The sequence below is a fragment of the Barbatula barbatula genome, assembly GCF_947034865.1.
Source record: "Barbatula barbatula genome assembly, chromosome: 22".
In the NCBI taxonomy this organism is placed as follows: Eukaryota; Metazoa; Chordata; class Actinopteri; order Cypriniformes; family Nemacheilidae; genus Barbatula; species Barbatula barbatula.
In genome coordinates this window covers 17833440-17858552 of record NC_136785.1, presented here as the reverse complement: position 1 = coordinate 17858552, position 25113 = coordinate 17833440, and the positions used below count along the sequence as shown (strand labels likewise).

At 40.5% G+C, this 25113-nt stretch overlaps 1 protein-coding gene across 2 annotated transcripts; it reads right to left on the bottom strand.

Moving 5' to 3' along the window:
• Positions 1–4512: 4512 nt before the first annotated feature.
• Positions 4513–12592, bottom strand: cdx1b (caudal type homeobox 1 b). 2 transcript variants are annotated; one of them, XM_079486728.1, is made up of 4 exons: positions 12050–12553; positions 10664–10732; positions 9657–9805; positions 4735–6672 (listed from the first exon to the last, which is right to left on the bottom strand). In XM_079486728.1, the coding sequence occupies exons 1-4, from the start codon at positions 12456–12458 to the stop codon at positions 6475–6477; spliced, it is 825 nt and encodes a 274-aa protein (XP_079342854.1). In that variant the 5' UTR covers positions 12459–12553; the 3' UTR covers positions 4735–6474. The 2 variants fall into 2 exon arrangements, with proteins under 2 accessions (XP_079342855.1, XP_079342854.1); XM_079486729.1 differs by lacking the exon at positions 10664–10732 and having other exon boundaries at positions 4513–6672; positions 12050–12592.
• Positions 12593–25113: the final 12521 nt, after the last annotated feature.

Below are 25113 nucleotides of genomic sequence, written 5' to 3'. Positions count from 1 at the left end.
CTATTCCTATGAGGGAACTCAGGACAGATCACATCAGTGTAGCTGGAAAAAGCGAGTGTGGGTGTGGTTGGGTGACTGATTTTTAAACGTGAGTGATAGATCGTCGTAAGAGATCACCTTAAGAGTTGACGGGGGTGATAAAGGTGAGAGGAGAAAATAAAGATATGTGTCCACACCTGTCAATATCTGAGATCAGATTTTCTTGGAACCGGTGTTCTTTTGCGGAGCAGACTTCATTGAGGTGGTATCCGCCAGGGAAGAGGCGTAAAGGCAGAAAAGCTTGGTTATCTGCCTGTGAAATTGGATGTCCTTGTTGGACAAGTCGTAGGCCCTGGCCTGTCCATTTCTGGAAGGCAGGGATCGTGTTTTGAGTAGAGGTGTAAAAAGAAGCCGGAGAAGGAGGTGGAGGTCTCTTTTTGGCCAGGTGATGAAGTGCCACCTCTGGATTTAGCCTTTTTAGGTGTAGAACGGTGGAGCTGGCGGCCCCGTGATGAAGCTGGGGAATCGATTGATGAGACGCGATCGGCGGCACTAAAAGATTGCGGTTGGCAGATAAGTCATCGATGAAGGGTGTCTCTGACATAGCGTCGAACTAACGTTGATAAGAGACAGAGAGATAGAGCAGGTAAGATGGTTGTAACAAGATCCATAAAAGGGAAGGAAGGAGGCGGGAACTGGCGAACATTTAACAACTTTAATTAAATCAAATAAACAATAAACATGAAAGTAAAATGCCGGCAGCGCCCTCATGGACAACTGCCGGCCATACAGAACATAAACACAAAATAAATATATGTCCGGGCCCGGTCCTCTCTCGTCAACAGTCCTGCCGGTCGAACTTTTAATCTAAACACTTATCATTTGTTCCAACAACTGCAGAAGGCAAAACCTAAAGAAACTGAATGCCTGATTTGCTGAGATATTGGATTGATTTGCTTTTCCCTTTATAGTTTTCTAATTGAAAGGTTCATATTCAAAATAAACACACTCTGTGCTTATTATTAATAAAGTGCTAGTAATGGATGTGTACAATAATCATTTAGTTTGGAGCTAGATAATGCATTGGCCCTAATAAAAACTTAACTTGAAATTGTCACCTCCACACCACAGAGTGTAATAAAATGTGGTTCAACAAACATATACAGCATTTTTTACTTTTTATTTTAACTTTTAGATTTTCCCTAGAACGTACTAAATACATTACACAATTCAGTAGATAAGTCCATTCTAAACATAGAAAAAGTAATACACGTTTCACAAAAAACATATTAAACAACATTAATTATTTTCACCCCATGTGCATATGGCAGGTGAATATTGTTTAGCCGAAACATTTAAAAAAAAATTCAAAGTCAGTTCACACGGAACTGAAGTCCCCCCTCAACCAGTCATGTTGAATTAACTTGTTTATATTAAGTAAACTTAACAATAGGTCCAATATTATAGTGTTTTGCGATCTACTCAACAATGTAAAGTTGTGGACCAGTCAAACACTTGTTAAGTAAAGCTGACAGATTTAAATTCTAGTTCACTGTTAATTCAGTTTCTTGCATTCTTCATGTACTGTGAACAAGAATGGGTTAAGTAAAACTAACAGCAGCGACAGTTCATTTTCTTGAGTATAACAACGACAGACAAAGGAAACACAAGGGCTTAAATACACAGGGTAACAAGAGGGCTAACAAGACAAGATCTACAGATCTACAACACTAGACAGGAAACAGGAACTAAGGCATACAAACTAAAAGTCCACAATAATCGCGGATCAGGGATCATGACGATACCAAACAAGAATAATCTTAACGTGTTTCTAACAAAGATTATTTTGTTGACCGGACTCTGGAGTGGATTATCAAGGTTTTGGCCAAAATGTGTCAAAATATTACCCAACTTGCAAAACAGTCTTATCTATACAAATGGCCTCTATGTAGACCCCTTGTTTGTCCAAATAAGTGAATTAGAGGCTTACACATGCCAATGCGCTACAGGGGAGGCAGACAAAAACACAAGTAGGATGTTTGTTTCAACAAGAGCAAACTCAACAGCATGTTTCACTTTTACATGCACTTGTGGGAGGTTTACTGTGAATTACACAAAAATATTCAATTTATACCACTCTATGTGGTTATGGGGTCTGTTTAAAATTGTGTATGCCAAATTCAGGTGGAAATTACAAAAAAAGAACACTTGAGTTGCTTTAGAATAGTAATTGAATACCGCATGATAGAGTTATACACATAATCGCCTTTATTTTGGGGTCTTACACATACAATAATGTTTATCACTACCTGCTGTTTTATGAAATTTGGAGGGGTTTTTAGGTACACTTTACCTAATTACAAATTTTACCTAACAGACAAGAGGTTGAGCAGCTTGCTGTCTGGTGCCGTCTTAACAAACTGGAGCTGAACACGCTCAAAACAGTGGAGATGATCGTGAACTTCAGAAGAAACCCCCCTGCACTCCCCCACTCATCATCATGAACAGCACTGTGGCTGCAGTGGAGTCATTCAGATTCCTGGGAACCACCATCTCTCAGGACCTGAAGTGAGACAATAATATTGACTCCATTGTGAAAAAGGCCCAACAAAGGTTGTACTTCCTTTGCCAGCTGAGGGAGTTTAACCTGCCACAGGAGCTGCTGAAACAGTTCTACTCAGCCGTCATTGAGTCTGTACTGTGCACTTCAATAACTGTCTGGTAAATCAGCTACAAAATCAGATATCAGAAGACTACAGAGAACGGTTCGGACTGCTGAAAGGATTATTGGTACTCCCCTGCCCACCCTTCAAGAACTATTTACATCCAGAGTGAGGAAAAATCACTCTGGATCCCTCACATTCAAGTTACCCCATCTTTGAAATGTTGCCATCTGGCCGGCGCTTCAGAGCCGCAAATACCAGGACAGTCAGGCACAAGAACAGTTTCTTCCCCCAGGCTATCTACCTCATGAACAGTTAAATGTTCCCCACTTATGCAATAACATGTGCAATATCCTTATATTTATTTATCCCTCCATTCTAGTACATCCCTGCATCTTACTCAATCCTATTCCATTATCATTTCTAGCACAATTGTTTATACACTTATTTATTTGCCTATTTTTGTCTGTGTGTTGTTGTCTCTGTGTACTGGAAACTTATGTCACTAAAGCAAATTCCATGTATGTGCAAGCATACTTCGCAATAAAGCTCTTTCTGATTCTGATTCTGATTACTCAAACGTAATTTTCCGAGCTGGGTGGACTTCAGTCCCTGTTTGTTAACTCAAAAAAGGTGCTTGTGATAGGTTGCCCTATTATTTTAAGTTGGCTCAACAATTTTTTTACAGTCAATTATTCAACAAACTTTTTTGATAAATTAGCTATTACCATAGTTATTATAGATTTAGTCCCTTATTTTTTATTTATATGGCCAGTAGTATTTACTTTCTTTCCAGTAAAATCGTTCCTTCCTTAAATGAACAGACTCAAGATACAATCCACAATTTGTTCTTTATTTGTATTAAAACGTCTCAAGTCAAGTCAAGCTTCAGATGAAAAATATGCAAAATTTATAACACTTGGTTGGACCTGTTCAGTACACAGATTACCCATTGGCTATAACTGGTTTATAGTTATTGTCAAATGCAGTCAATACAACACCATACAATCGTGATATTTATACAGACAGACACATTCACACGACTACATAATTTAGAATATTCACTCTATATTTAACTGTACATATATAAAAAAATAATTTTATACTTGTTAGAGTTAGGGGGTGATGATTATCTCGATGAAAACGCATTACAGAAGTTAAAATGTGAGGTTGTTTTGTTTTGCATGACCAGAACAGGTATTTCTGTAGGCATGTGAAAGATTCTGGTGGTCCCAAAAAATATCATAAGCTCTTAAGCATATCTCATATTTTTATGCAGAATTATTTCCATCATAATAGAACATTTGTATCTATAGTAACTTTTAGAATCAAACGTTTATTGTAAAACATCCATAAACAAGTTTCTATGTAAGTGTGACTGTATAGACGAATTATATGTTTGAAGACGGGCATGGATTTTTACTTTACTTCCAAATAAAGGAAAAAAAAGGAAAATTTTAATCAATGTAAATAAATCTTGACCCTTAATTAAACCACTTTCAAATAATGACATATGTTAACCAATAAATTATTATTCATTATTATTAATTGTTTTCTTGTTTCTTATATCATTAAAGGTTAAATTGTAAATTAAAAGAAGCTATAAGTCTGATATTTGCACTATTTTCTTTCTTACACTTCAGTCAAATTTATAGAACATTGTAAGCACTATCAACAAGCATGTTTTTGTAACTGTGGTGAGGATATTTTTACAACATGCCCCCAATAAATTTTATGGCTTCAGAAGGAGCTAACAGAAAGCTTGTTTATACAACTACCCATTCACCAGAAATAGAGCACTGATAAAGAAAGTAGAATATTACAAGCTACTTTCAATACATTCAAAACTAAAATAATTAAACATATACATACATTAGAAACATAGGTATATTTAGGACCCACATGTGTATTTAACTACTATGTAGTTACACAAGCAAACCAATAAAATAAACATAGTGTGTATCTAAGTGTTGTAAAATAAAAGTTTATAATCCTTACTTAATTCTTATAACTTAATTAATATAAATTGTGATATAAAATTATATACACGGCAACATGAAATATTATGTTTTCTTTTTATGTATTTAATGTCATCATTATTCCATTTGTGTTTATTTTCACAACATTAGGGAGGTGGTTGGTAATAGTCACGTTTATCCTAATTTATTCTTGAAATAAAAAATGCTGACTTCCAGGATGGAAAACTGAGAGGAATATTTAATATTTTTATAATGTACCTGGTAAATCTTTGAAATGTTGTATTGAAATGAACCTCTATTGTTGTGGTGTAGCATTAATATCTAAATTACACAGAAATAACACATATTTGTTTGAAATGCAAAACAAAGCCTGTTCTGTAACTTGAATGTACCATTTATACAGATAAAAATGATACTTGTGAAGGTTTAGTATGGACATATGGGCTCTTTCAGTAAACTACCTGGGCAGATGTGCATTGTTCTGTTTGCTCACCAGCCCCTTTCACCTTGCCCTTTGGACGCCGCACCCTGGCTTTGTTAACAAAGTCATAAAACAGGTCCTGTTAAAGCAATGCTGTAGATGAGATACGTTGTGCCCGTCAAGCTGATCTTCTCTGTCACAGCATTGATAAGAGAGTTCAGAGTGTGCCTGATATTAACATAGCTCACAGTTTCTCTGTGTGCACTTGTCAACTATCCAGCAATGCCGTTAAACTGTGCAAACATTATGAACTCCTGCTTGAGTGTCTATTCATTCTTAGTGGTAGTTTTCATGATGTTTTACCAAAATGCCTCTGTGATATTTTAATTAAATATAAAGTGTAATTTATTTAATCCTTTACATTTAAAACATGAAATGTTAGCTGGAAATATTTTATAAAACATGAATATTATTTTAAACTACACTCTAAAAAAAACTTTTTTGCTATATTGCAAAATGTTTGCTCGTAATCATAGCGGAACCACCATATCCGAGGTGCTATAGCTCAGTTTCCATATAAAGAACCTGTTAAGCCCCCGTATGGTCCTTCAGCGGTTCTATATAGCACCTCAATCAGCCCAAAGAAGAACCGCTGAAGAACCACTTTAGAACCAAAATATGTTTCTATATGGCACTAAATGTAAGAACCATGTTTAGTGCTATATAGCACTTTTTTTAGTGTAATATATTTACATTTACCTTTTGCAGACGCTATCCAAAGCGACTAACATTGCATTATCCTATACATTTTACATAGGTATCTGCAATCCCCTGGGATCGAACCCACAACCTTGCGTTTTTCTTACCACTGAGCTACAGGAAAGCTCAGTATTTCAACTAACAGTTCTTTAAGCATTGCCAGCAGTTATCTGCAACATTTTAGATTTTAGTAACACCATCAATGCCTTGTAGCTAGAAAGGGTCAAATCTGGCTTTAACCAAAACATGTCAACTATAAAATAAAGATTGTTCTCTTCTGTTGCTTTGATGGCAATCATTGTCATGTGTTAAAACATTTTATTATACAAATTACCCTAAGAAATATACAATTGTTAAATTTATATAGATTGCAAAATATCTCACTTTACAATGTTGAGCAAAGCAAAAGCAGTTCTAAAATAAAGAAACCAACATAACAAATTTTACACAAGATTAAGTATTAATGTATACTTAGAATGTTGCTTTAAAGGTGTTGAAAACTTGTGTTTCATGTTTATTTTTATAAAACACCCGTGTGCATGTGGGATATTTGTGTTTCCTTTTTTATTGCATCAAGAGTAAGTTTTTATTGAAGTACTCTGTACAAATGTGAAAGAGCTCTGTTGTACTATCAAAACTATCAAAAGTAAAAATTTGGACATTCTTACTCATTTTAGTACTCTTCCTTAATGGTCATTGGCATAGACGGTGATACCAAGCCACTGCTGCTACTTGTCACCATGGCAACATTGCCTGATAGAGCTGAGTTAGGTGGGGTAGGTGTGGTTGTAGATGCGGGCTGTGGCTGTTGCATCTTCTTTTTATTGACTTTCCTCTCTTTAGCCCGCCGGTTCTGGAACCAGATCTTTACCTGCCAACAAAATTAGGGTCTTCATGTGCGGTACGCCATGATAAAAGTATGTTTCACTTGATGTAATTAATGTAAAAGTTGTAGTTTTAGTAGGCAAATTATTGTAGTTCAACATCGTTTTACATGTTTACACAACATAGTACTAGTATCTTAAATTCTTCATGAGTTTTATACTGTAGACACTTGGGTTAAACCTAACATCACAGGAAAAAATTAGCATTTTAACATTTTCAAATAAACAATTTATTATGATTTGTAAGCTGGTTTTCTCACGGGGCCAAAACATGTCCCCACAAGGTAAAGTAATTACTAGTTGTTCTATTTTTGTGGGACAAGGTCTGCACTGAAGGGATGGGTGGCATGGTTTCACCTTTCTTTACAAATATAAATACTTTTGTGTGACTTTAACAAATATAAATAAATTATTATTCAGCATCATCTTATTTTAAATTGATGATTTAAGCATGATCAAGACTAACCTTTTCTGATTATGATATAAACTACAGCAAGGAGAGAATAATTAATGGTTTACGTCTCTGCTTAGGCTCTCTCTTCCTTCTAGGTCCGTGTTACTGTGAAAAGGGACTTCTTATCATGTTCGAAAACATCTTCTGTTAGCACACACTCTAGCCTTGAGTTTGTGTGTGTGGGGGATTGTATTGTTTCAGTAAAGTCAGAACAAGTGGAAAACACAATACGGACATAACGACCTGAGACTTAGTGGCCTTTTGATATGTTTTAATTAGCATTATAGTTCATGCCTGTCATTTTTGATAATCTATAGGACTGTATGAAACCAGGTCCAAAAGTGTTTGAGAGCTGAAGTGATTATCTATTCATAACTAATCACGTGAGCTTGGTTTACATAAGTAATGACGTAGTTAGTTGACTTAAAATAGAGCTTAAATACTACTACATTTTCGATGTAAGGCAGGTTGGCCTGTGGAACTCCTTGAGAGTGCTGAAGCTGACTTCTGCTGGCAAAACTACAAAAAACAATTCTTCAGTATATTTTCTTCAATTGATTGAAATTCCTGTCTTTTTGTCTTTGTTCATCATGACCGGTCTAAAGGTCTTTTACTGTAAATCCACTAGAGCACACTGTAGGATATACAGGGAACACACAGGCATGCAGACGCACACATACGCACATGCACGCACATGCACGCACGCACACACAATTAAAAAATATTCCAAGTTAAATAAAGAAACAAATACAGTCTTTTGGATGTCTGGATTTAATTTCAGTATTGTCCATAAACACCTGCACAAAAGCAGCCACACATACACTTTTTTTGTCAGGTCCTAAAACTAAAGTGTTCACCCTAGAGCCTATAACTACTAGCGAACAAAACAAAACACTGCCAGCTGACTCACTGTTAAAATCAGCATGAAACGGAAGTAGCGATTGTCTTTTTTCATTTAGTGACGTATATCCGAGTTCAACAACTTCTGAAATTAGAAGAAATTTAGGGCTGGACTTGATTTCATTCATCGAGTACTGTCTGGATCGTTGAAAGTTGGGCGTTGCCAACAAGTCAGATTTGTAAGCCAGTTTGCAATCACTCAGTCATTGAAGCCTGCCCTCACGCCATTCCTCGTGACCAGAGGTCGTTTCGAGGGGGGAGGAGGTTAACAGTTTGGATTAAAGAGATTACAAGTTTAAAAGAATAAAAAAAGGTGTTCAGAAAAATGGTTTACAATAAATACAAAACTGATAAATACTGATTGTAAAACAATCAGAATTATAATTTTTGTTTTCATGCCGACTTTAATGTTAATGAATGGTGGTTAACAACATTGTTCTCAATTTAAGTAAGGCAATGTATCAGAGACACATAAAAAAATTGCTCTGCAGGGAAGACATAAAAGAACTAGCTTAAAGTGCACAATGTATAATCTAGCAGTTCTGATCGTAACATGTTGTAGTCTGGTTACTAAAGAACCACCCGCACTCATAAATGTAATAAAGTGATGTAGTCACAGAGCAAAAAGTGCAATAGTTTTATGGCAGTGGCACCATCATTTAGCAAACAGGTAGTTTGTCTATCATGTTTGTTTTTGGGCTCAGTTATATCAAGAGGTATCACTGTTTTGAAAGCAGTTCCGCTTACCGCTGGGCAGGCTTTAAATTCTCCCTCATCTTCCTCCCTCTCCTAGTTCCCAGTCTCCTCTCTGGTGGTTCTATAGCCACAACCATCATCAGCCCCAGCCACTGGACCTGATGAAGGTCCGGCTACTGCATAAAACGTGTGCTATTTTTACATATTTTATAGCATCTACAAAACGGCAGGTGTGGCGTAATATCTCTGCGCCTCATTTGCTTTTCTTCATTTTGACTATTTTGATGCACACGACACACTGACGCTGCAATCTCACAAAGGCCAGGGAGGGCCAGCCAAATGTCATTTAAAAAAAGAGCAAATGGGCTGCTGATTAACTGTATCATGGGCCAGTCTATCTGTACAGAAAGATGTAGGCTTCAAATCAATTAACCATGCCCAGTAGGCCTGATAACCAATACAGCCCTGACACACACGCACGCACAAAAACACACACGCATGCACAAACACACACACCAAATACACTATACTATTATATATTACAATGATAATGATAGAAAACAGGTTCGACTGGGACCTGGTCTTCTTCTAGCCACAATATTTATATATCTTTCCCACATTTGTTAACAAAAAACGTAAGGTAAAATGGAATAAAAAGAATTAACAAAACAATTAGACATACTTTAAGAAAGCCCCTCTTGTGGTCCTTAAGAGTTTTATAGTGTAAGTGTCTACAGTATAAAACTCTTAAAAAATTTAAGATACTAGTACTCGAAAAAAGCTGTTCTGCTTATAAACAATAGGCATTATAAAAATCATGATACATTTAAATGAATAAATAATAAGTCACAATAATTGACAGATTTTGACAAAACAATTAACAATATGTCTTCTTTACAAGTAGACTGTAAAGTTGCTAACCTGTCTCTCTGACAGGCTGAGGGCTGTTGCCAATTCAGATTTTCTTCTTATTGTGATGTAACGACTGTAATGAAATTCCTTCTCCAATTCCAGGCGTTGATGATCTGTGTACACCACACGGTATTTGTCTTTTGTTCTGGTCTTCCCTCCTAAAAGATGAATAGATTTACATCATATAAAAATGAACGTAATACTTACATAAAAATGTAACAAATATTCGTATGGTGTTCTACATTTTCATTTCAGAACAAATTTCAGTAATATGCATTAGGCTGTACTAACTTTCTCACATAACAGAACAATAATAATTTTATCAAAATGCTTGTTATTTCTTAGATTTATTAATGACGACTTATAAAAATGGTAAAATGTTTACTGAACTGTGTTCAAACAATTATTAAGTGTATTTATATATAAAACACGAAGATGTCTTTCCTATAAAGGTCTTTAGAATTATATTCCTATATTTCAAACTTAGTTTACCTTGTCATTGGCAAGAGAGGATGTAAGTGTCTACCAGGTTAAATATTAAAATAAAGAAAAATTACGCTGTCTAGGGAAACAGTAACAACGGAACTTCAGATCATTAGGTAACCATATCTTCATTGAAAATTTCATTAGTAGTTAGTCTCCAGTTATGATTAACTTGGCCTAGGATCTCTTACAATAATCAATATAAAAAGTTGGGTACTTCTAAAACATAAAATGTCTTAATGTTTTATTGAAAAAATTAAGATCCTTAAAGCATGTTTTGCATATGCTTTAGTGGCAGTGCGGAGCCATTTGTTTCTAAAAAACCTAGTTACTACAAGAAAACTTGCTAATGATTCCTACTTTAATAAGTGAAAGGCTTTGATGCAACTAAAAATATAAATTGAAGGACGCGGGGTGCATATACACAGAGGTTCTAAAAGGGCTATTCTCAGCAGTGCCATAGAAGATCCATTTTTGGTTTTCCAAAGAATCTTTCAAGTCACATGTTTTTAACAGAACTATTTCTTTCTTACCTTTTTTTTGTCTACAGAAACTTATTCCAAAAAAGCCCTTTGTGCAACAGCAAGGTTCTGCAGATGGTTCTATGGCATAGTTTGGAACAAGGGGTTTTGCAGTGAATGACACAGAAAACAGTTTGATCCAATGAATGGCTAGCAATAACAATGGTTTTGATATCTTATTATAAGGTACTTTGGTACTGCAATTACATTTATATTTCATTTATACAAAGACAAGAAAATTACTCTTCTCAATTTTTTTGCTAAAAGAGAAAAATTTTATGTTTATTTAATTGCTGTTAAGTGGGTATTGAGAAATATGATGTCTGCTTAGGTGGCCATATATCTTAAAGGCTGTCTCAGAGGGCTGCACAAGTGTGACAGTATGGAACAAAGATAGCAAAATGGGACAAAACATTAATTCAAAAAAATAAATAAAACAAGGATTTTATTATTGCTATTATTGTATTATTTTTAATATAATATATACTTATATTTATTTTAATGTTTAGCGCAATTATCTATATAATTTATTTTTTATTATATACTATATTTTATACTAACCCTCTTCTCTCAACAGGTAGTGGTCTAGCTTTTGTTGAAACTAGTAACTTTGTATTAGTAGCACCTATTGTACTATTGTATGACATATCGCTTATTGCTCCCCGAACTCTTTGTAAGTTGCTTTGGATAAAAGCGTCTGCTAAATGACTAAATGTAAATGTTATTATTCTTATTTTTATTATTAGGACAAAAGGCTGTTATCTTTATCCAGCATGCCTACTTAATACCGCATTTATTTAAATGTTATTAAATACAAGCATTTTAAAATTAACCATACTTTCAAGTGTCTGTAGAGTTACCCCAACTTTCAAGCTCAGAGCTATTTATGGGAAACGGGGCCCTTAGCAATGCTTCCAACTGAATTTATAGTATGAAATTATAAGTATAAAATTAAATAATATTAGCATTAGTTTAATAATAATTTATTGTTTTACTGAAATGAATGCAAACATCACTAATTATAAACACACGTATATTTTTGGTATATATAGCCTAAATTAAAAAGATAAACTTAACCACTTATAGCAAGAGAATTGTTCACAATGTCCCCAAAACTAAGCTATTAGCCATTATTAAGCCATTCTACTATGAAATAGATATTTTATGCATCCTGACATAAAATGCTAAATGAGAGACATCAAAGAAAAGTGATTCAGCCCACAAACCTGTGTTTTCTACAACAAACTCCACTTTTTGGGTCATTGGCAGGTCCTAACAGGGCTTGACACTACATGCGATTTTTGTAGATGTTATTCTGATAATTATGTATCCATAATAATAGTTATTAATTACATTTTTGGAAATTGCAATTGAATGGAGTTTAGGTTTTAAACGCACCTGAATTGGAAGGCGGAGCGCTCCGACGCATCCAATCGTACGGGTTCCGGCGCTGAGAGGTCGGCGACAGCTGTCCGACTGATGTGTTTATAGAGGATGGAAGAAGACCGGGGGCTTGAGAAGATGAAAACTCTGGATGGCTGAAACCCAACTGACCGTTAGGGGTAGATGGTCCAGTCCCCGGACCGTAAGGTGTCCATTCTTCCCGTGGAGAGGGGTATGCTGGATTCCACGCTGTTTGGCTGTGATGGGGGTCGTTGGTAATTCCAGGAACGTGATGATATCCTGTGAAATCCGGATATTGTGGAGGTGCGGGTACAAAATTTTGATGGTTCAGATTTAGGCTCGGGTGTCTTACGGAATTTGGGTACATACTGGTGTCCTTCTCTAAAAGATAACTGACATACATATTTTCGCCTGATGACTCCAGTGCATAATGTGTACCCAAGCAATTGATCTTGGCTCCTTAGACCCAGGTTTCCCTATAACCTCACGGCTCCTCTACCTGGCCAGGTTTTCTGAACTTTAGCCTTGGTCTCTTCTAATGATTGCAACACTGACGTCACTTTTATGGGCATGCTCACCCTTGGTCATATAAACCTGTGTTCCGCATACATACATTCTCATTATATTAAAATAGTGACATATTCTTACATGCCATCTCGATAATTATATAATAACTTAATATATAACGTAATTTATTATATACAGTCATTTTTATGTTTAATGGCAAATATTTTCAATCATTATTAAACATATATATAATAATTGTTACATTTCGCAATGCAAATTTAGATCTTATTTAATAAAAAAATCGTTACTAAGAATTGGATTGGTAAGCATTAAATCAGTTAGTTTCATGCAATGCATTTAAGTAATTTAAACAATAAGGTAAGAGGAATACCTGATCCTTTTCTCTCCTTTTATGACGTGCGGTCTTAGTTTAATGCCAAGGTGTCAAATATCGAATGTTGCATTTTGACTCGCATTTCTGTCGCATTATGTTTTAAATACAGTATACAGTTATGTAGTAATGTCCTTTGTCCTGACTTTTGTTAAAATAATCTTGTAGTGTTTTGGGGGTTTAAAAGCAGTGCGCTATAATGTATAAATCAGGCCCGAATTATTTTTTAATTCTGAAAAAGGGTATAGAAATAATGCTCTTAACTAAATAATTTTTAAGATACCAAACTCAAAAAAGGACCACGGTTTATTAATGCCATGGGTAAAATTACCAAAACACAAAATGTAAACTTGCAAATGTATAATATAGCCTACACTCTAAATAAGTTTAAATAAATAAATATTAATATTAAATATTAATATCCTCGCACGCATGCACGCATCCAACACCCAACAACCTTCAAATAATTGCTTTTAGACTGAACAGCATGCCTAGACACTTCTTTCTTCTTTAAATTCTTTATGCACCACAAAAAGTAAGGGCTTGGAATGGCAGAAATTGACTGGGAAGTACTTGCAATATTTTTTCTTGAGTGTGAAGGTCACAGAAACCTTTAACAATAATTTTGTCCTTAGGTTAAAGAAGTGGGCCCATAGTGTATGTTCTGATGGCTACATCCCTAAAATGAACAATTAATAAACACCTGTCAAAATTAATCCAATTTATACAATTACTCCAGAATGATTCACTTGATAGCAATAAGCCTGTATGGCGACATGGAGTCGGGATGAACTTTGTTGCGCCGCTACAATAGCAATTAATTATTATTAATTAATAATAGCAGATGCTTTCGGTTTTGTTCATGGTTTTGGGGTAGATGACCGACAGAGAAAGACTTAGGCTACAAAAGCTGTTTATTTATATTTATTATCAAGGTATTGAAATGTTAGACAATTATGCCAATTATATCATAATTTATATATGCGTATATGTTATACAAAATAAAATCCCGAATAACGAGAAATAGGCTATTTGCGTCTGGTCACGTTTTTTGTGATACATCTATTTTTGTATTTCATAAAATATGCGATACGATCCTGAAGTCTGTTTTAGGTGATCAACAAGCACTAGAAAAATTTCCTAGCAACACGTGCTGGTTAAATGTTAATATTTAAATGTCAATGCACATGAAAAATGAATAGTCCTGCTGATTATATTTATTGTTTGTTGGTTTCAAGCTTTTTTCAGTCCGTGTATTATAATTTGTTAAACATTCCTAGCATAGTTTAAAGATTCCGCGAAAATACTAATATCTGTAATGGTAAATAGTTTAACACATTAAATTCAACTAACAATAAAAGACCATAATAAAGAACTATAGAAAAATAAATTTTGAAATACATTGCACTACATTAAAATCCCATTACAAATTTTCTACGATGTTCGGAATAAATAATTTCTGTCTGTCTGTTTTGACCGCTGGAAACTATATATATGTCTTTTGAAAAAATGGGAGCTCTTCAGTCTCCGTGGAACACCCGTCTGCTGGAGTGTCACTTATGCTCCACTAGACGGCACTCTAGTTCACTTCACTTGGACTTGTCAGTTTGCACTACATTTCATGAACTCATTAATTTAGATTACCTTGTGCCCTTTTTAAAACAAGCTCCTCTTTCTATTTTTACCCTGGTCGATCTCACTAATGTTGCGAGGTCTCCTTGGTAGTCACTGGAAAACGAAGGAAGGATAGATAGTTTACCCTGTCTCTTCCAAGAAAAGGTTGTGCGTTAAAAACAGCGTCATCTGTTGGCTAGAAAAACATTTGGCAGTCGCATCTGAAGAAGGCTTCGTCGAACAAAGCAAACAGCAGATACAATTCAGATTAATTTTAATGTTTTGTGATCAAATAAAGCTTATACCTTGTGTGTGTGTTAGTGGTTAATATAATAAATTAAATCCCCCATTCATGTGCATGTACACACAACACTATGGGACTAGATTGTGAATAAAGGCAAAGATTCTTAGAAAAAGTTTCGGCTGCTTCTATGCTTCTTTCCTCACTCCTCCATACTCCATCCTGACCTGGAAGCCGCCTGGAAAACAGGCTACAAAAACTTTCAGAAGAACAATAACACATTTAATGACAATTATGTAGGCTAAATAAGGAACAAAGTCAATTAAGGGATTAAACAAACTGATACACATAGATGTGAAGAGGATAAAAAAAGTACAACGTATACTTCCAGGAGACAATGGCATTTTCTATTGTTCTATAAATAAAAATACTTCAGCAGTGAACCTCAATGAAAAAGAGTGACAGTGCTTGAGCCCAAAGTTGTTTGTTTATGTATAAAAATGTACCAAAAAATAAGATTTTTTAAAAATGTATTCTTTGTTGACGGTATCAGTATAATAACAAATAATATCAATAACAATTTACGATAAGGTGCTATTTGTTAACATTAGTATATGCATTAGCTAACAATGAACAATTTTGCAGCATTTATTAATCCTTGTGTCATGATCGCGGGTGGTGAGACACGGACCCAGGTGCAGACAGTGGGTTTAACAGAAGACTTTAATATAGAAGACAAGACAAAACAAAACCGACGAGGGGGTAACATAACAAAACATGGGAATATAATGACAAGACTGAACAGGACTAAGACTAACTAAACTCCAACAAGACTAAAATAAACTTTAAACATTGACTACACTAAACTACACTAAACTAACAAGACACATGAACTCACCACACAAACCACAATGAACCAGCACAAGACAGAAGACACAAGGGCATTAAATAAGGGACCAAATCAAGAGAGGAACAGGTGTAGGGCATGAATTAATTAGTTAGTTCATGTTAATACAGTTCCCTTTCTGTCGGTCTCTCGACGTTGTGTCGACAGAATGGGGTTTGACTTGAGAACCTACCTTCTCTGACTGACTTGAACAGGCCAATGAAAATTGGCGAATGAAATTTGCATGCCGGACTCCGCCCCCGGATATCCGGGTATAAAAGGGAGCCGGCGTGCTGCATTCATTCACCTTTTGTTCTTCGGAGCCTTCGCATCTTGATGCTGACGACTCCGCAGAAAATATCTACGTGTTGCTGGTCTTACGACGTGGTGCAGCGGACTGTCCCTTTTCCTGTGACTTCCCCTGGGCGTCTCGGCAACCTCCAAGGCATCTCTCTAAAGAGCGAGCCCTTTTCAGGGCTTAGAGTTTTTTCCAGCGCGGCATGTCCTGCTGTGCTCGTGGGTGCAGCGCACTCATCGAGGAAGGGGACGGACACGATGTCTGCCTCGTGTGTCTGGGACTCCAGCACGCTGAGGCAGCGTTTGTGGATGCATCTTGCCCGCACTGCGGGCGGATGGTAATGCAGACGTTGCGGTCACGGGTAGCTGCGTTCTTCCGAGAATCAGCCGCCACCTCGAGTGCTTCCCGTTCTGCGGCAGCAGTGGCATCAGCCCTGCCGTCCGCTTCGGCGAGCACCGAGGGTGATCGGGGAATTACCGGGAGCCTCAATCCGTCAGCCATCGGCTCGCGGACCGTTCACGCCCCGCCTCGCTCGTCTGACCGTCCCGGAAAAGGCGGTACGCCGCCTTGTTCCTACGTCACGTAGTCGGACACGGGGCGTGACGACGATGAGATGTCGCTCGCAGCATCGGAGGGCGACCTCTTGGCATCCGACCCCGACAAGTTCTTAGAGCTTCCCCCTCCGGGGGGTCGAGCTCAGGATGAAGCGGACGTCGAGATGTCAACCATGCTTTCCCGGGCCGCCGCGAGTATTGGGCTGCAGTGCACCGCCTCTTCCCCAACGCTCGCGGTTGGACACGTGGTATCTGGGGACCGGCCGTGACTCTAAGCCACGGTCGGCGCCGGTACCATTCTTCCCGGAGGTGCATGAGGAGCTCAGTCGGACCTGGAATGCCCCCTTCTCGGCGCGTGCACGTCAGACTAGCTCGGTCGCCCTGACTTCCCTCGATGACGGGGCAGCTAAGGGCTACGTCGACATCCCTCAGGTGGAACGTGCAGTCGCGGTGCACCTGTGCCCGCAGACAGCTGCCACCTGGAGAGATCGACCAAGGCTCCCTTCCAAGGCTTGTAAGTTTTCGGCATCGCTGGTGTCGCCAGCCATCGAACCACCCCCCACGGGGGCAATGAATCAGATCATACCTTTGGTCCCCCTGTCTCGGTCCCTGGGAGCCTGGTTGGCTCTTCCCAGACCAGCACGGTGGCTAGAGAGAACGATCCGTCTCGGCTATGCGATTCAGTTCGCCAAGCGCCCGCCCAAGTTTCGGGGCATCCTCTTCACATCAGTGGGAGTAGATGCCCCCGTGCTTCTGGCCGAGGTCGCTACCCTTCTGGCGAAGGGGGCGATCGAGCTCGTCCCTCTGGCCGGGATGTACTCCGGGTTTTACATCCCGTATTTCATTGTCCCCAAGAAAAGTGGCGGGTTGCGCCCCATCTTGGACCTGCGCACCCTGAACAAGCACCTACACAAGCTGCCGTTCAGGATGCTAACGCAGAAGCGCATTCTGACGTCCGTCAGGCGTCAGGATTGGTTCATGGCGATCGACCTGAAGGACGCGTACTTCCATGTGTCCATCCTCCCTCGTCACCGGCCATTCCTACGGTTCGCTTTCGAGGGACAGGCATATCAGTACCGCGTCCTCCCATTTGGTCTGTCCCTGTCTCCTCGAGTCTTTACGAAGGTCGTGGAGGCCAACCTCACTCCCCTCAGGGAGCAGGGGGTGCGCATACTCAACTATCTCGACGACTGGCTCATCTTGGCGCACTCGCGAGATCTGTTGTATACACACAGGGACCTGGTGCTCCGGCACCTAGAACATTTGGGGTTACAGGTCAACCGAGAGAAGAGCAAGCTCTCCCCTGTGCAGAGCATCCTTTTCCTCGGTATGGAACTCGACTCTGTCTCCATGATGGCATGTCTTTCTTCCGAGCGTGCCCAGTCGGTGCTGACCTGCCTGAGGAGCTTCAGGCAGCAGCCAGCGGTCCCCCTGAAACGTTTTCAGAGGCTCCTGGGACACATGGCGTCCTCGGCGGGGGTGGTCCCCCTCGGGTTGATGCACATGAGACCGCTACAGCACTGGCTACAGAGCAGAGTTCCTTGGAGTGCGTGGCACACCGGCAGCAGGCGCGTCCCGATCACGCCCTTCTGCCGGCGCACCCTAACCCCATGGTCTTCAATGACCTTTTTGCGGACAGGGGTCCCTCTTGGGCAGGTTTCGAGGCGCGTCGTGATGACGACCGATGCCTCCCTGCAGGGTTGGGGTGCTGTGTGCAACGGGCACGCAGTGTCGGGTCTCTGGACGGGCCCCCGCCTGCGCTGGCATATCAATCGCCTAGAGTTGTTGGCGGTGCTGCTTGCACTGAGGAGGTTCCTTCCCCTCGTGCAGGACAAGCACGTGCTGGTCCGGTCGGACAGCACGACTGCTGTGGCGTATATCAACCGACAGGGTGGTATTCGTTCACGCCAGCTATCGCAACTCGCCCGACGCCTCCTCCTGTGGAGCCAGCAGGTGACGAAGTCCCTGTTAGCCACTCACATCCCGGGCGACCTGAACCAGACAGCCGATGCGCTCTCTCGTCAGTCGACGCCCCGTGGAGAGTGGCGGCTCCACCCCCGCGCAGTCCAGCTCATTTGGGTGCAGTTCGGGCAGGCACAGGTGGACCTGTTCGCCTCCCTGGACACCACCCATTGCCCGCTTTGGTACTCCCTGACCGAGGCCCCCCTCGGCACGGATGCTTTGGCGCACAGCTGGCCGCGGGACAAGCGGAAGTACGCCTTCCCCCCAGTGAGCCTCATTGCACACGTCCTGTGCAAGGCCAGGGAAGAGGAGCATCAAGTGGTACTAGTTGCGCCTTACTGGCCCAACCGGACTTGGTTCTCGGAGCTAATGCTCCTGACGACAACTCCCCCCTGGCAGATTCCCCTGACGAAGGACCTTCTTTCTCAGGGGAAGGGCACGTTGTGGCATCCGAGACCAGACCTCTGGAACCTCCATGTCTGGCCCCTGGACGGGACGAGGAGATCCTGAGTGGTCTACCCCCAGCGGTGGAGGAGACCATTGTTCAGGCTAGGGCCCAAGCCACGAGGCGGTTATACGCTTTAAAGTGGCGCCTCTTCTCGTCCTGGTGTTCTTCTCGTGGAGAAGACCCACGGATATGCTCGATCGGGAGCGTGCTGTCCTTCCTGCGAGACTCGAGAACAATCTCTCCCCTTCCACGCTGAAAGTGTATGTAGCCGCAATTGCCGCTCATCACGAACCAGTTAGTGGGAAGTCTCTGGGACAGCACGACCTGGTCATTAGGTTCCTGAGGGGCGCGAGAAGGCTGAATCCGGCCCGTCCGCGCTCCGTTCCCTCTTGGGACCTCAATGTGGTCCTGGCGGGCCTCCAGAGGCCCCCCTTCAAGCCCCTCGGAGATGCCGCTCTTTCTCATCTCTCGATGAAGACGGCTCTCCTAGTGGCGCTCGCTTCCATCAAGAGGGTAGGGGACCTACAAGCATTTTCCGTGGCCACGGATTGCCTAGAGTTCGGGCCTGGTCAATCTCACGTTATCCTGAGACCCCGGCCTGGCTACGTGCCCAAAGTTCCCACCACTCCCTTCCGGGACCAGGTGGTGAACCTGCAGGCGCTCCCTTCTGGGGAGGAAGACCCAACCCCTTCCGTGTTGTGTCCAGTACGCGCGCTGCGCCTCTACTTGGGCCGCACGCAGAGCTTCAGGAGCTCTGACCAGCTCTTTGTCTGTTTTGGAGGTCAGCACAAGGGGAGGGCTGTCTCCAAACAGAGGTTGGCGCACTGGATCGTGGACGCCATCACTATGGCTTACCGATCGCAGGATCTCCCGTGCCCGCTTGCAGTGAGGGCACACTCCACCAGGGGTGTGGCCTCCTCGTGGGCACTGGCGCAGGGCGCCCCTTAGTATATACGCTTAAGAGAGAACCCGTAAGCACACAAGACAACTAGAAGGCGATATGATATTTAGCAGTGTAAACAGAAAGCCCGCTAGCACGCTTATGCTATGCTAACGTCGCTGACTTTTTTTGGTTTAAGATCTTCAAGTAAATAACCAGGAGAGGGTTATTGAGATATCATGATAAGTTAGCAACGACAGTGATAAGTAATAATGTATGCTACGAATAAATTACACTAATATTAAAGAAAGTGCAAATGCAGTGATGCAACAAACCGATTCAGCCGCAGTGAAGTAAAGCTCCGTCTATCGTGGGGATAGGGGAATGTAAAAGAAGTGTCATATCAAAGAACTGAGCACACTAGGGGCAGGGCTGACATGACTCCGAAAGGATTGTGGTTGGACAATAAAATAAACATTAATGGGAGGGGGAAGGGGAAATGGGTGGGACAAACTTGGGAGCCCTATAACTGGGTGGGGACTTAGAAGGGAAAGGGCCCTGCTTCCTAGAGCTGGGCGGAGGGGTGGGGCTGGACGGTTCACAACTAGGATAAATACAAATTTATAAAATAAATAACTTAGTAACAAGGTAAATGAAAGATTTAAAATTATCATTAATAATTAATAGCATTTTAAATTCTATGCTATGTAATGTTGCTGCTTACCATTCTCGGCTCTATCTTCAGGTCTGGGCATGAACTGCATCCGTTTCACTGTGGTAACCTTAAAACCATGAGACAAGACTGGCACTCTTTGATGCAACAAGTGCAGGGAAGACTGTTCAAAGTTAAGGCGCTAGACAAAAAAGCACATTATTTGTTTAAAATGTTTTGGAACCAAATGTTATTGCACTTTTGTTCTTATAGCATTTTTTCTGTGGCGCAACTCTATGGGGCAGTTCTGGACAGGGATTAGTTAAATTAGGATGTTAAAGTTGGTTTTACTTACTTACTTTACAAAAACACATTACTGTTGTGCATCTTGAGACAACACAATTGCATTGATATATTTTAAGTAGGTATTTCCCTAGCCGATTGCAAAGCCGCCCATAAAAAAAACAAAGGTGTATCCACAACAGGGCAACATTTTGAAGTAAACTGGTCAGCTGTCCTAATTTCCTTGCAGACCCTGCTATTTAATAGTGACCGGTGCACATCCTTCACCCTAGTCAGACCATTTGCAGGTGCAACTGTGTACACCACACCACCTTCTTTCGGAGCTCTCACCACTTGATACACCACTGGGCTCCACAGGTCATGGATTTAATAGCAGCCTTTTACACAATCACAAAGATAAACCAACTAACTGGTAGATGTTAGAACCGTATTGTAAAGTTATGTAAAGTGCGATTAAAGCATTCGCACTGGCTGTTGCCAGCCGGGTGATACGGAGTAGTGCAAGATTTTTCCACACCAAAGAGACCCATAATTAGCGCATCAACAAAGAAAGTTATTCCTACCCTGGTCAAAATGTAGACTGGCTGGAACACCAAACCTATAAAAATATTCTGAGTCTCAGCTTGCTGGCCCTTTGTTTGAACTTGTTTGAGTGTACTTACTCAAAATATCAGACATCACAAGGACATTTTCAATGCCCAAGTGTGGCATGCAGAGCGACGGTATCGTAATGTGACACAATAGGTGTCGGAGGGTGATTTATTAACACACAAGTTAATTTGTAGGGCAAAAGGGACCAGAAAAGTGGGGAGATATGCTCCATCCTCTTCATGCTCATGAGTCTTCTAATGTGATCCGGGGTGCTTGTGGAAGTGCGAGTGCCAGTGAGAGGATTTGCCGGTCATCAGCCATCCGTCTCTAAAAGAGGAGAAAGCACACAATGTCAGCATCAAAGTCATGAGGAGTTGTGTCTCACCCTCTTCTGGGAACCGGTGCTGTCGCTCTTGGTGTCCATGTTGCTCAAGTAGCTGCCGCAACACCTCTGGCTTCAAGGTACTAAGTGCAGCACTTACTCTTTACCATTGGGACCAGAATCCCGGCGATAAAGCAGGCCCTCTTCCTCCAATAAGCAGTCCCACTATCGGAGAAACACAAAGCCAGGCTTAGACATTAGATGCCTCTCATTAGGCCCTGGACAAACTCATTGCCTCCAAAATCGCAACTCTTCCTGAATAACGGGGTCAGCTGCCTGCAATGACCCCTACTTGCTTGCGGTATGGCTAGGCAGAGTGGCAACTGCACATTTGCTGTGGATGATTACTTTTGCCTCTCGCTTAAGTCTCTTCCTGACTTGGAAACATCCCATGGTGAAAGGCACAAGCCAGGACCGGAGCAATGACCTCTGTTTTCCTCATGCCTGTGTTCTCCATGACTCTGCGCAGGTACCTGCGATCCTGAAGGAGCAGTCGTGCTGCATGCAGGAGTGAACAACGTCAGGGACTTCAGGAGTCTGATACAGACGGTAAACTATTTGCGCTTAATCAATGGTTAATGTCATGGTGATTTGAACAGAAAGAAGCTGCACTTTGTTAATAATCTTTTCTGAGAGGAACCTAGCCTTTTCCGCCCGATGGACTGCACCCCTACAGAGTCGAAGTGGATCTTATGTCTGATAACATCTCAAAAGACGCTATGCACCATTTGACTAGTAAGTAAAAACGTTAATCATAGTCTGTGTTCTGCCCACTCAATTGTTAGAATTGTTGCTACTTCCAAAGAGACTTAGAGACTGTGCCTGTCCCCCGAATAATAAAGCAAAATAATTACTTTTGGTAAAGTCATAGAAAAAATCTGAACGGGATTAATCCCGAAGACCATGTAATAAGCGAAAAAAAACAACTCATAAAGTTTGGGCTACTTAATATTAGATCACTAAATTCAAAAGGCAGTTATTGTAAATGAAATGATGACAGACAACAGTTTTGATATACTCTGCCTTACCGAAAGTTTTCTGGCAACCTTTTTTTCAACTCAACAAACAGTATCAACACCTTCACTTACAGACACCAATGTCACTTTATTTCTGTTGTACATCTTCAAATGTTCTTATTAATAATTAACACAAGTTTTTGTTGAGTCACCATACTGGTGATGAGTGTTTGCTTTAGTTGGTCTCATGACTTCTAGGTTTTTCGTTAGTAGACGTGATAAGATTTTCGATATAGATTTTCTTACTATATGTTGACATAGAAACAAGTGGACAAAGCTATGCAAAATTGTTTGTATATCATGTTTTGTTGGGAGTATGTTTTGACAAATCAATATTATCACATTCTCTTTGATCTTCTTTGCTATAATAACAATGTTTTATAAAAACTCTTTCATAGCAGTCAAAAGAAAAGTGCTGTTTAGCAAAGGAAGGATGAAGAGTCCATCCTTTGGATTCCTTTTCACTGTGAATTGATTGGACGAATAAAAACATGATGTTCCCGTGTTTTTACGGTAGTTTACTAGCAACCACAGCTGCCGGTATTTTTCTGTAAAAACAACGGAATAACAACAACACAATAAATGTTGTGGGGGTCACCACTATGCTGAAGAGTGGAGTATGTGTTTAAATCAAGGTCAGGCATTGTGATAATGATGTCATGCATGTTGCTTTGTTTAAAAGGGACTTTGATGTTTATTAATGATGAATTGCAAAGAAATAAAAAAAGAAAATGTTTTCACTTTTATGTAAAAAAATATAAAAGTCTCAAATCAAATAAGTTCATACACAGCTTGAAGTTTTTGCCCTCAACTTTTAAACTGCAAAATTGTTTACGTGCTTTTCTTTTTATATTTTACGGAATTTTGCAAGCAAACACAGCTGCATTTTTTCTGTAAAAACTACAGAACGTTTTCCCAGTGTAGCCAGTTCTGACTGCCACAATCTAGCGTGCCTAGCACCTTTTAACCTTAGTCTCAGTTCTCCTAGCCTTAGTCCAGTTCCCTTTGTTGTCATCTACTCCAGTGCCTTGCCTCTCGCTGTTTTTCTCTCTGCCACGTTTTGCCCGCTGGCGCACCAGCACTCCCAGTTGTCTGCTTCCAGGTTCCTAATCCCTAGCGGAGCACGCTCTCCCTGAAGTGGAATCTTATGTCTGACAACATCTCAACATTCTCTCCACTCCTAGTTTGTTTCATTGGGTCGAGATCACTCCCCTCACAGAGATCTCCCGCTGCTGGTCAAGTTCTCCTTGTGTAGGTTCCGTTCATGTTATTCAAGTTAAAGACGTAGGCGTTATATTAGACAGCAACCTGTCATTTGGAAGTTACATCTCCAATGTCACAAAAACAGCCTTCTTCCACCACAGAAATGTTGCCAGAGTACGAAATATTCTGTGTTGCTGACACAGAAACGCTTATTCATGTATTTGTTGTCATGATCCCGGTCACTTCAGGGCTTGTGGTCTGTCGTGTCTGTGTTGTTTCTACCGCTCACCATCTGCTTGATGTCTGCCTCATTCCCCTGCCATTGTGTTACCCAGTCAGGCTTTCCATCTCACTTGTTTCTCATCACAATATCACTCTTTCACCTGTATATCATTGCCTGGCCATTAGCACCCCTCTTATCTCGTTATACCGTCACCTGCAGCCCCTTCCCGTTTATAAGGTTTCTCTTTTTAATCCCTCTAGTTCTCTCATCTTGCGTCAGACCGTTGCAAGTTTCATGCCAGCTCTGACTGACAAAGTGTAACGCGTCTGGTCTTTTTGCCTTCCCATAGTCTTTGTTTTTACATTTACATTTAGGCATTTGGCAGACGCTTTTATCCAAAGCGACTTACATAGCATTATCCTATACATTTATACATACGTATCTGCAATCCCCTGGGATCCAACCCACAACCGTGCGTTGTTAACGCAATGCTCTTACTTATTTACGGAGTGCTACAGTGTGATAAATAGAAATACATTTCTAAGAGCGTGTGCTTTTCCTGCTCCGACCTTTGTGCCCTTTTTTTCTTTCAGCCACTGCGCCTCAAAATGTCTGTTCCCAGGTGTGTCTTGTTACCCAGTTTGGTTCTGTCTATATAACCCGTTGAGTTTCACTTGTCATTTTTCAGTTGGCTCATTTATTCAACGGATTACTTTTGCCCTTGTTTCTTGTTTCTTTGTTCTTTTATTTTATTTTATTTTATTGTACTTTGTTTTTGTACTTTCTACCTCGTAACAATGCTGACAATATGTTTCTACAGTTTTAATATTAGTTTGTACTCCATTTATGATGCACAGAAAGAAAGTGTGATGAAAGCACAGCTTTCTCAGTAAGCGCAAGTGTCAAG